Here is a 17,370-nt window from a genome sequence, read left to right on the forward strand (position 1 = left end):
TGGTCACACTGTCCCAGGGTCATGTGAAGTGACCAAAACCTGCTGCAACCACCCAGCAGACGGGGGGAATAAAAACCAAACACCCCAGCCCCCCACCCCACTGCCAATCCTCAACAGAAATGCTCACAATGAAAACCTCGGACAAGAGGAAGAGCGCCGCCGGGTGGGCAGGCAGGTGTCTTGCTCGGCTGTGGCTTGGGGGGCACTTTTTTCAGTGCCATTGTAACTTTGAACAGTCACTAAGTGAACTATTGTAAGTTGAGGACTACCTGTAGTTCATCACTTTTTTCCTTTTTTTTGTCATCAAGTTTTTGACACCTTGCTAGGCGACTGCTGGTACTAGGATGTTGCCATATCCTAAAAGTGGTACAATGGGTGAAAATGTTGAAAAGCCCCTGACTTATTTATTTATTTATTTTTGGGACTTATATGCCGCCCTATCTCCCGAAGGACTCAGGGCGGCTTACAACAATAAAAACAACAATACAAAAATTAAAAAAGAATTAAATAACAGCCCCAAAATAAATTAACTACAGTTAAAAATTAAAACATATTTAAAAACCCATCATCAATCCAGGTCAGCCTGATGGAAGAGAAAAGTTTTGAGGTTGCGGCGAAAGGACCGGAGGTCCGGGGCCATCCGAAGCTCAAGGGGAAGTTGGTTCCAAAGGGCTGGTGCTCCCACAGAGAAGGCCCTCCCCCTGGGGGTCGCCAGCCGACATTGTCTGGCCAACGGCACCCTGAGGAGGCCCTCTGTGTGTGAGCGCACCGGGCGATGGGAAGTCGTTCCTGGCAGCAGATGGTCCTGCAAGTATCCCGGACCTAAGCCATGTAGGGCTTTAAAGGTAAGTACCAGCACCTTAAATCTCGCCCGGAAGACAACTGGTAACCAATGCAGCTTAAGACGTATGACTGTCTCACAAAACCAGTGCAGCGCCCCCATGGTCACGTGATCAAAATTCAGATACTTTGGCAACTGACTCACATTTATGACGGTTGCAGACACCCAGGGTCATGTGATCACCTTTTGTAACCAGACAAGCAAAGTCAATGGGGAAAACAGATTCATTTAATAACCATTTTACTAACTGAACCACTCCAGCGATTCCCTTAACAAGGGTAAGCAAGAAATTTCTTAAAGTGAGGCAAAACTCCTGCTTGAGCAAGGAGTTGGAGTAGAAGACCTCCAAGGTCCCTTCCAATTCTATTATTCTATGTATCAAATAATAACTAAAAGTAATTTGTACCCCGGTCAAGCCACAATTCATCTGTATTATCCTTGCCAGTTTCAAGACTCGACAAGGTTGACATTTTTTGACATACTTCTAGGGCAAGTGCCCAGACTAACAGTAACCAAGCATCCTGCCACATTTAGTACAGAGTGAATGTAGAGATTTATTTATTTCCTACCTTTATTTTTTATAAATAACTCAAGGTGGAAAACATATGTAAATACACTTTCTTCCTTCTATTTTCCCCACAACAACAACCCTGTGAGGTGGGTTGGGCTGAGAGTGAGTGACTGGCCCAAGGTCACCCAGCTGGCTTTCGTGGCTAAGGCAGCATTAGAACTCGGAGCCTCCTGGTTTCTAGCATGGTGCCTTAACCACTAAACCAACCTGGCTCTCTCTGTACATATTTGTATGGATGGATGAAGGAACGGCCTGGGGGAGAAAATGGATTGGGATGAATTGCTTGTTTTCTGGGCTACCTGTAGCAAATTAGCAGGTGTGTCTGATCCCCAACTTTTTTTTTTGCTGAAATCAACAAAATCCTGCCTCACCCAAACAGTTTGAGGTAATTGCACACTCTTGTACGGAGAGATGTTGAACGATGCTTTGTTCCAGCATTCAAAGCAAAAAAAAAAAAGTGTGAGCCTCTTATTTAATTGCTAGAGTTTTCTCTCAAGTTTCCCCCAAAACACACCCTGAAAACTTGATCCTATCCCCACCTGGCTAGAGTGCATCAAAAAGTCACGAGTGCTTCTAGTCCCATAGACTGACAAATCTCTAACCCCCCCTGTATCAAGTTTGTGGATTGCTTTGTTTACTGGAAGGCAACTCAACTGTGCCACTTTTTCTCCTAAGCAAGCATAATAGAGAATTCGGGGATACCCAAAGCCAAGAGGTGTGTGGACAGAAACTCTAGTAGCTCAACTCCCCTATCACAGTTACAGTCACAAACCAGAGTTCACAAACCGTAATGACTGGTGAAGGATAGAAGGCAGCTGAAAATGTGTAAAAGGGAGGGGCGGTTTCAGAGAAGGAACTAAAAACCCAACCTTTTCAAGTAATAGGATTATATCACTTTAAACTACAGATATGTGTGCGTCACATTCTGGATGGCCTCCCCTAAAGCAGAATTCCCCAACCTTTCGGGGGGGGGTGCCAAGGGGGGGGGAGGAGGGGGGAAAGAGGGGATAGTTTTGTGGGAGGGACAGGTCTGTGTGCGCGTGCATGCGCGGGCACAAGCACCCGTTGCTCACATGAGTGGGGCCGAGAGCACCCGTGACGCTCATGTGAGTTGAGGCCCCAAGCGCCCACAATGCTCATGCAAGTGGGCCATGAGCGCCCATGACACTCGCGTGAGTGGGGCCATGAGCGCCTGGCCACTCACGCCGCCCGGTTACAAATAGGCCATGGACCAGTAGTGGGCCATGGCGCTTAGGTTGCAAACCCCTCCCCCCAAAGAACTGTCTTCACTGTAAGAAGGTTGCCAACTCCATTTGCAAGGACTTTCTACATGAAGTACACAACTGTAACCTTCCAGATGCTGCTAAATCAGCAGCAGCCCAGCCAGCATCCTCCAGCATCTGGGACTTTAGCTCAGAAACATCTGAAAGGCAAAAGATACTTTACACATCTCGTGTCTAATGATAAGAATCCTCTTGGAATCTCAGCTTAAATTTAACTCATTTCCCCCCTTCATCCCTGATCTAATGTTAAAAGTTAAACCTGAGTCCATGTAAACATTTATTGTAACTTGGTAAAAATGTAAGTTTTAATACTGTTTGCACGCAAAGCTCTGTGGCTCCTGCTCTAGAAACAAGGAGAAAGGTCACCTTATTAGAAGTTCTGGTCTTTTAAAAATGGCTAAAGGTAAAGGTAAAGTGCTAGTCGTTTCCGACTCTAGGGGCCGGTGCTCATCTCCGTTTCAAAGCCGAAGAGCCAGCGCTTATCCGAGGATGTCTCCGTGGTCATGTGGCCGGCATGACTAGATGCCAAAGGCGCACGAAACGCTGTTACCTTCCCACCGTAGTGGTCCCTATTTTTCTACTTGCATTTTTTACGTGCTTTCGAACTGCTAGGTTGGCAGAAGCTGGGACGCGTAACAGGCGCTCACTCTGCTACGCGGCAATCGGGATTCGACCTGCCAAACTGCCGACCTTCTGATCGACAAGCTCAGCGTCCTAACCCACTGAGCCACTCTTAAATAGACATTTTTTTTAAAAAAATAAAGCAAGATCATGAACGTTTTTGTCTAAATTGGCTTTCTGTTGCTATCCTGAGGTTGTGCTTCTAAGGAGAGAGGAAACATACACTGATACACTCTGCCCTCCAAAGTCAATTGATAATTTATAATATTGATTTTGATGTAGAACTAGGGGCAGGAATCCTTAAACTATTTCCAGCTTGGTTATGTAAAGAAACAAAAAAATATGCTCTCGACTGGAACTCTTGAGCTATTCAGTTTTCTGTCGCTCCACTGGCGTTTTCTTTAGTGACGTGGAACTGGAATCTGGACCAAAGCTTACACATTTACTTTTCTTTCCCCCTCTGGTGAAAGTTAAAGCAATAATTGGAGCACAAAACTCAAATTAACTGAGGGAATAAATGGTAAGATTTCGTTCCTGAATTTGTTCTCACAAAAGTTGGGCTAGACCAGGGGTAGGCAACCTTGGCTCTTTTATGACTCGTGGACTTCAACTCCCAGAATTCCTGAGCCAGCATGACTCAGCTTGAAAACCTCTCCCTTTCCCCTCAGCATGGCTGGCTCAGGAATTCTGGGAGTTGAAGTCCACGAGTCATAAAAGAGCCAAGGTTGCCTACCCCTGGGCTAGACAGTCTCTTTTTAAGCACAGTCCTCTGGGTAGCTGTCGCATTATTATAATCTGAAAAATAGACGCAACTAAAAAACATTTCCAAACAGGGGAATAAAATGACACTAAACACCAGAGTTGAAACCTGAAAGGGTAAATACCTCCAGTTCGCACAGTTACTACGTTTCTGCCATAGGCTTGGTACTAGAAAATAGGACTTTTGGGGTATATTTGATTACGTGTAACTGTAACCCTTTTGCGCACTTCTTCTCTTCTTTTTGGCTTGTCCGTTTGTTTTGTCTCGTAGCTTAGCCGCAACAAAGGACTAAGGATCCAGTTCATTTGAGGCCTTCCAGACAGCATCTTAAGAGCACCCAAATTTGCTACCAGCTTACACCAAAGCGCCTCGCAAGGAAAAAGTTCCTTCTGCTGTGAGAAAAAAAAAATTCCTAGAAAAGTTACAGGCAGATGACATTTTTTCACCGTGGGAGGAGAAATGCCAAGTTGAGGTCAGAGAACGCAGCTCGGAGTTTTTGGACACAGTCTCTCTTCCACTTCCTTTTCCCCGGCTTGGCCAGCTACGTCAGCCATTTGGCAATGCAGGTATCATACACGGTGCGGTTGGAGTGCCAGTTCGTGTGAGAAACGTTGGCCATTTTGCAGAAAACAATGTCGCCACGCGCGTCCAGAGTCTTCAAGCCAAATGTGTCAAGGAGGTAGACCTGAGAACAGAACAACAAAACCCAGAAGTTTAATATGGGGGGGGGGGAACACCTTCAAAGCTATCCAGCAGCACCAAGGCACACATCAGGAGTGTTGCAAAGCCAATATACATCCAGTGTTTTTCAACCTTAGCAACTGTAGGATGTTGTGGACTTCAACTCCCAGAATTCCCCAGCTGACTTTCTTGCCTGGGGAATTCTGGGAGTTGTGGTCCACACAGCTTAAGTATGCTGAGGTTGAGAAACACTGGAGAAGTGTTTCTCAACCTCAGCAACTTTTAAGACTTCCAACTCTCCGAATTTCCCAGCCAGTAATCCTCTGGTTTTACCGTAATTAGGACTTGCCTCAGTCCCCTCTGGCACTCTTAAGTGACAAAATGGGGAAAAACAGCCACTTCAATTCTCTGCCCCACATTGCAAAACAACTGGGTCAGCTTTGCTCTAATCTAAACTATGTCAGGACAGACAACCTATGGCTTCATCCCGCAAATGGATAATTCAGCCCAATGCTGCAAGTTCACCCTTTGTTATTTGCCTCAGCTTCGCTTCGCGGCTCTACTGCTTTTAGTCTTCTCCATCCTTCACCTTCTGGATGGCAGCTACTTCTGGATGCGCATCTTTCGTTTGCTAGTAGACCTGCTGGAGATGTCTATGCCTATGCTCCCAGCGCATCCACCATCCAATGAATCCTGTTTTCCCCTATTTTAACTAGGGGAAAACCCTGGCATTTAAGCCAAGAAAAGCTCCAGAGTTTCCTGGAGAATAAAGGTAAGCCAGATATACAGTACAGGTAGTCCTCAACTTACAACAATTCCTTTAGTGACCATTTGAAATTGCAATGGCACTGGAAAAAGTGACTTATGACCCGTTTTTTAGACTTACGAGTGTTGTAGCATCCCTCTGGTCACGTGATCAAAATTCAGATGCTTTTGGCAACTTGTTCATATTTATGACGCCTGCAGTGTCCTGGGGTCACGTGATCACCTTTTGCCACCTCCCGACAAGCCAAATCAATGGGGACGGCAGATTCACTTAAACCCCTGCGTCACTAAATAACTGGACAGATTCACTTAACAACCGTGGCAAGAAAGATTGTAACATGGGGCAAAACTCACTTAACAAATGTTTCACTCAGCAACAAAAAAAAAATTGGGCTCAATTGTGGTTGTAAGTCGAGGACTATCTGCATAATACGTTATCAAATCACAAAGAGTTACAGATCACAAAATTTAATAATCCACATCCTAGTGGATTATTTTTTTGTTTTGTTTCCTGCATGTACCAAATGCTTCTAGTTTCTTTCAAGTCTTTAAAAACAGAAGACTCCTAGGCCATGTAAATCTGAGATGAACTAACATGGTGAGAGGTTGGTGTAGTAGTTAAGGCGTAGGACTGATATTTAAAGTCTGTGTTTCCCTTCATTACAGAACACAATGGGCGATCTTGGGGCAACGTTCGGTTCTCAACCCAACCAATCTCACAGAATTGTTGTGAGGACAACATTGTGGGTAAGGCCTCTATACAAACTGACTTGGCAAATGTATTTAACTCTGAAATATAAGCAGACATAAACTTCTTTAGTTTTGTTGTAGATCACCCAGACTCACTTGCTTGTGAGATGGGCAGATATGTAAATGAGATAAACAAATTAAAAACAGTCATTGCCAATCCTGTCTCAGAAGGTCTGCAGTTCTGCACTTTCGTAATGTAACGGATTGTAAAAATAATCCTGAGGAAGAATCGCAGCCAAGGTAACAGATAAGAGAAATCAGAGGCCAAAGAAGAAATGTAATTTGAGAAAACTTCTCAGACTGGATTCTCCCTAGTTCGCTTCAGGAGAAAAGCAGCGGAGGGGGGGGGGAAATACATGCAGAGTTGCAAGACTCTTGTTATTGTAACCATATAATAAAAATACAGGTAGTCTTCGGCTTACAACAGTTCGTTTAGTGACCATTCAAGGTTACAAAGGCACTGAAAAATGTGCCTTACGACCATCTTTCATAGTTAGGGCCTTTGTAGCCGATTCATTCTTGCCGATTCATTTTTGATGGTACGTGATAGGTCAATCTCTATTGATGCATCCATTTATATAGACTAATTGGAAAAGGCTTGCAATGCCTGTGAGTTTTCAAGGCAGAGGTGTTACTTAAGACATCCCAAAAGTGCTTTTTCCAAAAGGCCACTGGTCTTTCTTGGGGTTTGTTTTTTTTCCCCTTTGAAAATGTTTTGCTTACTAGAAAGTTCTTGAAGGAGAAGCAAAAACGTTTCAAAGAAAAAAACAAACCGCCTCCAGAGGTGGTGAATGCTCCAACACTGGAGGTTTTTAAGAAGAGACTGGCCAGCCATTTGCCTGAAATGGTATAGGGTTTCCTGCCTGAGCAGGGGGTTAGACTAGATGACCTCCAAGGTCCCTTCCAACTTCTTCTTCTTCTTCTTCTTCTTCTTCTTCTTCTTCTTCTTCTTCTTCTTCTTCTTCTTCTTCTTATTATTATTATTATTATTATTATTATTATTATTGTTATTATTATTATTATCATCATCATCATCATCATCATCATTATTATTATTATTATTATTATTATTATTATTATTATTATTATTATTATTATTATTATTATTATTATTATTATTATTATTATAAGTCCAGTGGCCTTTTTTGAAAAAGCACCTTTGGGACAAACATGACCTGGATCAGACATGTCAAACACAAGGCCCGGGGGCCAGATCCGGGCCGCAAAGTGGTTTCGTGCGGCCCGCAAAGCCATCCTGGAAACAGTGAGGGAACGGCCCCCACCGCCTTGGCTCTGGCCCAGAGACCCTCCTTCTGCCAGAGACCCTCAGATCTCTCCCACTCCTGCCCAGGCCCCCATAGGCACCCTTGATGCCAACGATGTAGAGCTGGCCACGCCCACCCAGTAGGCCATACGCACTCTGGCCACGCCCACCCAGTAGGCCACGCCCACCCTGGCCATACCCACCCGGCCCCCTGAGGGCAACTGCAATGCTGATGTGGCCCTCAGTGAAATTGAGTTTGACACCTCTGACCTGGATGATTGAGAATCCACCTAGACGTGTTACTTAGAACAAGCTGGTTTTGTTGGGTGCCTGTTTAAAGGGCTACGTGCGTGAGAACTTTTACAATCTGCAGGACAGCCCACCTGGATGGAATCCTTCCTCTCAGGCGCTTGTTTTTGACACGGGCATGAAAGATTATATCATACCCAAATTATGCAGGGTGACCCTTGGAAACTAAGAATAGCCCTGTGTTTTTGGTTTTTAGAAAGAACTAAGACACATCTCTTTACACTGATCTTTCAAGTGACTTTTAGTCTTTTACTGTGACTTTAATGTTTAATGGGATTGGTAGCTTTTAAACCATTATAGAGGTTTTGTTTCTAATTGTCCAAACATTTGTAAGGAGGCCTTTCTGATAAGCGGTTTTGGATAATGAGGGAAAAATTTGGGGAGGCACAGCACCGAAGGGAGGTGTGATGGCAAAAAGTTTTGGAACCACCACAATAAACTGTAACATATTCTTCCTGCCACGTTTTTCCACCTCACATTGTTAGTTTGTCCTTACTCACCGGCTGAGATGTCATTTGCCTCACCGTCTCATTAACATCATAGAAGGCAAACATGCTATAAAAGGAAAAAAAAACAATCCTTGTAGATTTATACAATGTATCTAATAAATCTGGAAGACACCCTCACACCTTTTTCTTTTTAAATATTTGAATTCCTCCTTCTCTATTTTTATAACCGATGTAGAATTTTACATGTATATGCATATATGTACCTACACTGGTCAAAGACCATAATAATAATACCTCCTTACAAGAGGCACAGATGATTCATAGATAGATAGATAGATAGATAGATAGATAGATAGATAGATAGATAGATAGATAGATAGATATAGATATAGAGATATAGAGATAGATAGATAGATAGATAGATAGATAGATAGATAGATAGATAGATAGATAGATAGATGATAGATAGATAGATATTGTATAGAGAGAGTAAATAAGGGAACAGGATGGTTCAGATGAAGATATAGAAAAAATGCAGAGAATCGGAAATAAAAAGTTGTTTTAGAAGTGAATGAAGAGGAATGAAGAACTCTCTCTCCAAGGGAAGAGTGAATAAATTTAAAGGGAAAATAGATGGAACGATTTGGGATAAAACTCAGCAAGGGAACGTTGGAAAGAAAAAATGTAAACATTTGCATGGGAAGTGATGATAAGGCACCATAGTGATTTTTGAAGAGGGAAACCGAAACGAACGTTATAGGGGTGGTCCCTGACTTACAGATGTTTGTTTAGTGACTGTTCACAGTTACAACAGGACTGAGAAAAATGACCTACGACCAGCCCTTTGCAGCATCCCCATAGTCAGGTGATCAAAATTCAGATGCTTGGCAACCAGCGATGTATTTGCCATGGCTGCAGGGTGTCCTGGGGTCATGTGGTTCCCATTAGTGACCTTCCCAGCTGGCATCTGACAAGCAAAGTCTGTGGGAGAAGCCAGATTGCCTTAACAAATGTACAATCCATTTTAACAACCACAGTGATTCACTTAACATCCATGCCAAAAAAAAAAGCTTGTAAAATTGGGGATGGCTCACTTAAAAACCACCTTGCTAAGCAACAGAAAATTATGACCAATTGTGGTCATAAGTCGAGGACCAATTGTAAATGTTATCTCCAACAAAGAATTACGACACCAGGACACTACAACCGCTGTACATATGTGCCAATTGTCAGGTGTCTGAATTTTGATCACCTGACTGTGCAGTGAATGCACTGTGAAAAGGATGAATCTAAAAAGTAATCCACCGAAGAACAAAATAATTGTGTTTAATGAAAATGGATTGCATGATTATACATTAGAGACGCGGAGTTTGAAAATAAACAGCAAAGGCAGTTGACAGTGTGTTAAACAGAACAGATGTTAATATCTAATACAGATGCTAATATCTGTCTTTAATATCTAATATCTATCAAGGAGGGTGCTGCAGCCATCTTATTTCACAACATGTAAGATTCACTATAACATCTTTATGCGGCCACAAGTGGCAGATGTTAGTATCTAATACAGATGCTAATATCTGTCTTTAATATCTAATATCTATCAAGGAAGGTGCTGCAGCCATCTTATTTCACAACATGTAAGATTCACTATAAGATCTTTACGCGGCCACAAGTGGCAGATGTTAGTATCTAATACAGATGCTAATATCTGTCTTTAATATCTAATATCTATCAAGGAGGGTGCTGCAGCCATCTTATTTCACAACATGTAAGATTCACTATAAGATCTTTACGCGGCCACAAGTGGCAGATGTTAGTATCTAATACAGATGCTAATATCTGTCTTTAATATCTAATATCTATCAAGGAGGGTGCTGCAGCCATCTTATTTCACAACATGTAAGATTCACTATAACATCTTTATGCGGCCACAAGTGGCAGATGTTAGTATCTAATACAGATGCTAATATCTGTCTTTAATATCTAATATCTATCAAGGAAGGTGCTGCAGCCATCTTATTTCACAACATGTAAGATTCACTATAACATCTTTATGCGGCCACAAGTGGCAGATGTTAGTATCTAATACAGATGCTAATATCTGTCTTTAATATCTAATATCTATCAAGGAGGGTGCTGCAGCCATCTTATTTCACAACATGTAACATTCACTATAAGATCTTATTGTGAATCTTACATGTTGCGAAATAAGATGGCTGCAGCACCCATCTTGGGGCACTTTTGTTTAGATCTACAAGCGTAAAGGATCCTTTACTGACAATGGCCTTCTCTGATCATATTCCCTAACAAGTGGCATTTGGAGGCAATAGTTCGACTTTTGGAAATGGTCAATTACGGTAACTAGTAGATGTTAAATTCTACTGGTCTTCTATTTCTCATTTCCTTGCAAGCTGTAATTGACAAAGCACCATGAAGTTCTTTTCTGCCAACAAAACCATTTCAGACAGCAGGCTGTCCAGTCTCTTCTTTAAAAAAAACTCCACTGATGGAGCATCCATGACTTCTGAAGGAAAGCCATTACACTGGTTAATTCTTCTAACTGTCAAAAAAAATTCTCCTTTATTTCTAGGTTGGTTCTCTCCTTGATTAGTTTCCATCCGTTGCTTCTTGTTCTGCCTTCAGGTGCTTTGAAGAATAGGGTGACTCCCTTTTCTTTGTGGCAGCCCCTTAGATCAGGGACCCCCAACCCCCAGTCCGTGGACCAGTATCGGGCCACAGGATACCAGCAACTGGTCCGCACAAACAAGCAAAACCTCGTCCGTGGGATGCAGGCAGCACACAAAACCACGTACCCTCCGATCCACGGAAAAACCTCTCTCCACAGAACCGGTCCCTGGTGCCCAAAAGATTGGGGACCTCTGCCTTATATGTTGGAACACTGCTATCATGTCACCCCTACTCCTTCTTTTAATTGGACTCCTAGACGTACCCAATTCCTGCAACACTTCTTCATATATTTTATTTTTTAAATTCCATTTATATCCCGCCCTTCTCCGAAGACTCAGGGCGGCTTACAAGCTTAGGAGTAGCCTTCATTCTATGTATATGCCTGCTTGTTAGGGCTTTCACACACACCCCAAGCGGCATTATTACAAAGTCAGCTTAATTGCCCCCAACAATCTGGGTCCTCATTTTACCTACCTCGGAAGGATGGAAGGCTGAGTCAACCTTGAGCCTGGTGGGACTCGAACCTGCACTAATTGCAGGCAGCTGGTGTTACTTAAGGAGGCATTAGCCCACTGCTCCACCAAGGCTCATAAATAAAATAAAATAAAATAAAAAAATAAAATATATTTTAGCCTCCAGCCCCCTAATCATCTTTGCTGCTCTTCTCTGCACTTCTGCATGGAAAATTGAGGACTTTCCACGCAAGCCAGAGAATGGCTCTGCAGATTGCTGCAGAAAATCAAAAACAGCAGTGGCGTGGAGGAGGTAGGGTATATGTTTGTCCCTTCCCACACGCCAGATACTGGAAAGCACGATTAGATTCAGCCAGAAGGATCACTGCGAGCTCTCTCTCTGGTTCCAATCGCTTATTAAGGAAACCAATTTAAGCAGCTCAAGTCTGCACCAATTCCAATATTCTCGTGGTTGCGAGCGGTGCTAAGCTGCTCCTCCTTGCTAAAACCTGTTAGGTGGTGATCAGCACTCAAGCTTCTCTCCGTTCAGGACAGAATCTCTTTCTTGCCATGTCCGAAAGCTCACCTGGATTCCCAGGGCATGATGACCCCGTCATCTGGGCCGCCGATCAGAATCAGCTTGCGGATGCGCAAAAGGTTTCTCTTCCATGCTGCAAGAGGAGCAGAATTTCAGAAACCCGGTTGCCTTTCCAGTTTCTCCTCTTCCCCTTTCCTTCCCTTTCCCTCTTCCTGCCTCCTCAGCAGCCAACAAAAGAGACCTTTCCCCCCTGCCCTTAATTGTTAAGTTTACAGAGACCTTGCAGGCAATAAGCAATGAAAAACAAGTTCTACGCAGGAGTGTCAAACTCAATTTCATTGAGGGCCGCATCAGCATTGCGGTTGCCCTCAGGGGGCCGGGTGGGTGTGGCCAGGGTGGGCGTGGCCTACTGGGTGGGCGTGGCTAGAGTGCCTATGGCCTACTGGGTGGGCGTGGCCAGCTCTACATCGTTCGCATCAAGGGTGCCTATGGGGGCCTGGGCGGGAGTGGGACAGATCTGAGGGTCTCTGGCAGAAGGAGGGTCTCTGGGCCAGGGCCAAGGCAGTGGGGGCTGTTCCCTCACTGTTTCCAGGATGGCATGAAACCACTTTGCGGGCCGGATCCGCCCCCCAGGCCTTGTGTTTGACATGTCGGTACTAGAGGCTAGCTCTGAAGTTGAAACTCAAATACTTTGGCCGGCTAATGTGAAGGAAGGACTCACTGGAGAAGAGCCTCATGCTGGGAAAGGTTGAGGGCAAGAGAAGAAGGGGACGACAGAGAATGAGGTGGCTGGATGGAGTCACTGAAGCAGTAGGCGTGAGCTTAGATGGACTCCAGAAGATGGTAGAGGACAGGAAGGCCTGGAGGAGCGTTGTCCATGGGGTCGCGATGGGTCGGACACGACTTCGCAGCTAACAACAAAAAGAGGCTAGCTAGTCACTTGTCTGAGATGGTATAGGTTCTCCTGCTTGAGCAGAGGGCTGGACTAGAAGACCTCCAAGGTCCCTTCCAGCTTCTATTCTATTCTATTCTATTCTATTCTATTCTATTCTATTCTATTCTATTCTATTCTATTCTATTCTATTCTATTCTATTCTATTCTATTCTATTCTATTCTATTCTATTCTATTCTATTCTATTCTATTCTATTCTATTCTATTCTATTTCACCTTCCACTCTTTGGCACTCTGATGTTTTCCCAAAACATTCTGGGAATCATAGTTCCCACATTTCTGGAAAAATCTGAGGTTAGGGGAGGAGTTTTTTAAGCCTTTAAGTGGGGAAATTGGGAGTTGTTTGTAGCCACCAGAGTGGATAGGGCTAAAATATTTTTTATTACTCCTCTAGGTGACAGAATATAAGTCTTCACAGATTGGAGGACACTCACATAAGACATAATCTCTCTTAAATAGCAGGCATAAAATGCAGGGGGTCCTCTACTTACAACCATTCATTTAGTGATTGTTCAAAGTTACAATGTCATTGAAAGAATGACTCATCACTGAGCCAGCCATGCTGAGGGGAAATGAAGAGGTTTCCAAGCTGAGCCATGCTGGCTCAGGAATTCTGGGAGTTGAAGTCCACGAGTCATAAAAGAGCCAAGGTTGCCTACCCCTGACCTATTCCAATGACATCATAATTTAAACTGGCCACACTCCTCACATGGCCCCAGGTAAAGAGGAAGTTCCAGGCCAAAAATAGATTTTCCTGCTCTACTTGTAGAAAGATGAAACAACCATTTATCCTCCAGGAAATTTCTAGTAAAGTTGTCATGTCTGATGCATTTAAATTATCTCCTTTCCCCCTTCTGGTTCTGCTCCTTTTTAATATTTGTGACCTGGCAATTATCTTTATGAATCAACGTGTAGTTTAGACTACTGTTTCTCAAACCTTGGCCAACTTTAAGAGGTGTGGACTTTTGACTCTTAAAATTCCCCAGACACTGAGAAATTCTGGGAGTTGAAATTCTGCCGGGGAATTCTGGGAGTCAAAGTCCACGCGTGGCCAAGATTAGAAAATGCTGGTTTCGGTAGTTAGCAGAAATGATGCAGAAAAATAAAATTAGGCCATGTCATAAAAGCTATCCCCGAAGCGAGGATTTCGAATGGCATTTCGTGATTATCCCAAAGCCTAAAAGGTCAGGAAATTTGACAAGCTTGAACTTTAAAGCCCCCAGCGGATCTGGCTTGGCCAAGATCCGCTTTCAAGCCTTCTTGAAAGGCTCAGGCAGGAAAGGAAAAAAAAACCCGAGCAATGATTTTTGCAGTCACCTTATATTCTCCATATTAGGAAATGTTTCAGTTGCAAATAAAATCACGTGTACTCCTGCTTCTAAACCTTTGCTGGAGGCACAGAGCCAGCTCTAGCTATAAGGCAGAGTTTGGACAGGCTCCTAAAAATAATCCCTTTTGGCAGGAATTCATTGGAGATTTGATTTGCTCTGGAGGTTTGAACAGAGAATCGTAGAGCTGGAGAGAGCTATTTAGTGTCCAGCTCTTCTTGGTGCAGGAACTGAACTGAAGCATCCTGGACTGATAACTGCCTAGCCCATTACAACAGTGGCAAGAAAGGTCAGAAAATGGGGCAAAATTCACTTAATAACTATCTTGCTTAATATCGGAACTTTTGAGCTCAACTGTGGTTATAAGTCAAGGACTACCTGTATTTTGAATTAATCACAAAGCAGGAACATGTGGCGTTTGCTACTCTACCACTCTCCCTTGTGTACTGGAATTGAAGGATGTCAAAACACATTTACCACTTGCATTGGGGTGAAGTCTCTCATCATTCAACACAGCCAAGAAATTGCTATTGTTGAGGTAAAGATCTCTGTGGTGTGGGTCTGAAAACGCAAAAGATAGGGAGGGGGGAGAGAGAAAAGTTGAGAGTCACTTTGTTTTGTTTCTGTATCCAATAAGATATGTTAATTAACTCACTAAATCAACTTCAAGATTTAGGGCAATGCGTCAGCCCACCTACACCTATCTTTCCTCTAGATTTTAGATATGAAACTAGATCTTAACCAACTTTTAATACCAGAAATGAGCAATTAAAAAAAATGCTAATGTAACATTTTTGGCATAGATAATACTATTTTGGCTGTGTAAGCAATGCCTCATACAGCCCCCACATTGGGAACCAGAAAATGTGGATAAATATAGGCCTATTAAGGAATTAGCCTATTAAGCACAGGCCAGATGAAACATCCCATTAAGACATTATTTAGTCTTAGCTAAGTCTATAAGCATGAATTCAGTGACTATAATTAGAAAGCCTCAGCTTATGGTTTAGTGATTTGTATTCACCCAACCCAATTACATTTGGCCATCCAACTTGGCTTAAGACAAGAACCATTTGGCCAAAAGATGAGTTCACCCATTGTATTAACCACAGTGCAATTTCTTTGGTTATGGGTTAGGGTTATTAGCTGAGCTACTGGAGCTTCAACAAACCACATTTAAAACAAATCATGGCCTCACACAATATGTGAATTCAACAATATAGGTGAAAACATTCTGGAGAGAGTGAAGTTCCCGGAGGATGGTACCCTGCACAAGATTGAAAGTTCAGAAGACAAAACCTCTGGTCCTGGTGACCCACCCAGATTGGATCTTGCAACATTATCCTGGGACATGCATCTTCATTCATAAGCGAAAACAGTTTAAACCCTCAAAAGCCCCCCATGAAATGAAGAATAACTGCAGAAGTCACAAAGCAGACCGTATTTTACCATTCCAGTAGTTACAGATGGAGACATCTTGACCCAGCTGGGTGTAGCAGAGGCGGTAGAGGTTGCTCTTCATGTAGTGCGGAAAGAGCCACTTCAAGTAGTTGGTGTCTGAATTGGAAAAAAATGTAGAGGATGCCAATGAATAGTTTTCCCATCACTATTTTAAGCTCAGGATCTTCTATCCCAGACATGTCAAACACAAGGCCCTGGGGCCAGATCCGATCTGCGAAATGGTTTCATGTGGCCCACGAAGCCATCCTGGAAACAGTGAGGGAACGGCCCCCACTGCCTTGGCCCTGGCCCAGAGACCCTCCTTCTGCCAGAGATCCTCAGATCTGTCCCACTCCTGCCCGGGCCCCCATAGGCACCCTTGATGCGAACGATGTAGAGCTGGCCACACCCACCCAGTAGGCCATACGCACTCTAGCCACGCCTACCCAGTAGTCCACGCCCACCCTGGCCATACCCACCCGGCCCCCTTAGGGCAACCGCAATGCTGATGCGGCCCTCAATGAAATTGAGTTTGACATCCCTGTTCTATCCTTTTGTAACCTAATCTGATGTTTCCAGACAGGATGACCCAAATCACTCATAATCCCCAGACATTACAGGTTGTCCTCAACTTACAACAATTCATTTAGTGACCATTCAAAGTTACAACAGCACTGAAAAGGCAACTTATGACCATTTTTCATACTTATGACCGTTGCAGCATTGCCATGGTCACATGATCAAAATTCATATTTTTAGCAACGGACTCATATTTATTGCCATTTCAATGCCCCGGGGTCATGTGATCACCTTTTGTGATCTTCTGGCAAGCAAAGTCAATGGGGAAGCCAGATTCACTTAACAACCATGTTACTAACTTAACAACTGCAGTGATTCACTTAACAACTGTGGCAAGAAAGATTGTAAAATGGGGCAAAACTCATTTAACAAATGACTCACTTAGCAACAGAAATTTGGGGCTCAATTGTAGGCGTAGGTAGAGGACCACCTGTATGCCTTTGGGAAGGCTAAAGCACACACGACAACTAATGACTCCCTAATCTCAGTTCTTTTTCAAAGTAAATACCTCCACGCATGCCAGCTAATTTGGGAGCTGAAATCCCATCTATTTGGAGGTAGCACCAGTTGGAAAAGCTAGGAGATGGGGCTGTCAAAATTCCAGAGATTTCCATCTTAGCAATGTAAATATAAACATAGATACATGTGTAAGAGTAAATACAGTTATTCTTCAATTTACAACTGTTCGTTTAATGACCATTCAAAGTTACAAAGGCACTGGAAAAAGTGACTTATGACCATTGTTCACACCGTTGCAGCATCCCCATGGTCATGTAATCAAAATTCAGATGCTTGGCAACTGGTTCATACTTACAACGGTTGCAGTAGCCCGGAGCCTTGTGAACAGCTTTTGCGAACTTCTGACAAGCCAAGTCAATGGGGAAGCCAGATTCACTTAACAACCGGGTTATTAACTTAACACCTGCAGTGATTCACTTAACAACCGTGGCTAGAAAGGTCGTAAAATGGGGCAAAACTCACTTAACAAACGTCTCACTTCACAACCTAAATTTCGGGCTCAGTTGTGATCGTGGGACTAGGACTGCCTATATAGAAACCCATGTTTAAATATAATAGAAACAAATGCATAAATGGAGG

General features: G+C 43.4%; 1 protein-coding gene across 3 annotated transcripts in view; it reads right to left on the bottom strand.

The window, feature by feature from the left end:
* Positions 1-4,058: 4,058 nt before the first annotated feature.
* The window catches only part of PPT2 (palmitoyl-protein thioesterase 2), a 58,557-nt gene continuing 45,245 nt past the window's right edge, over positions 4,059-17,370 (bottom strand). For 2 of the 3 annotated variants that reach the window (XM_081322021.1, XM_081322020.1), the window contains exons 6-10: positions 15,703-15,810; positions 14,731-14,814; positions 12,021-12,105; positions 8,346-8,400; positions 4,059-4,761 (exon numbers count right to left, since the gene is read on the bottom strand). In XM_081322021.1, the coding sequence (XP_081178147.1) occupies positions 4,618-4,761; positions 8,346-8,400; positions 12,021-12,105; positions 14,731-14,814; positions 15,703-15,810 (476 nt within the window). In that variant the 3' untranslated portion in view covers positions 4,059-4,617. The remainder of the gene's footprint in view (positions 4,762-8,345; positions 8,401-12,020; positions 12,106-14,730; positions 14,815-15,702; positions 15,811-17,370) is intronic. The other variant, XM_081322022.1, reaches the window with a different exon arrangement.

The sequence above is a fragment of the Vipera berus genome, assembly GCF_964194415.1.
Source record: "Vipera berus genome assembly, chromosome: 2".
NCBI lineage: Eukaryota > Metazoa > Chordata > Lepidosauria > Squamata > Viperidae > Vipera > Vipera berus.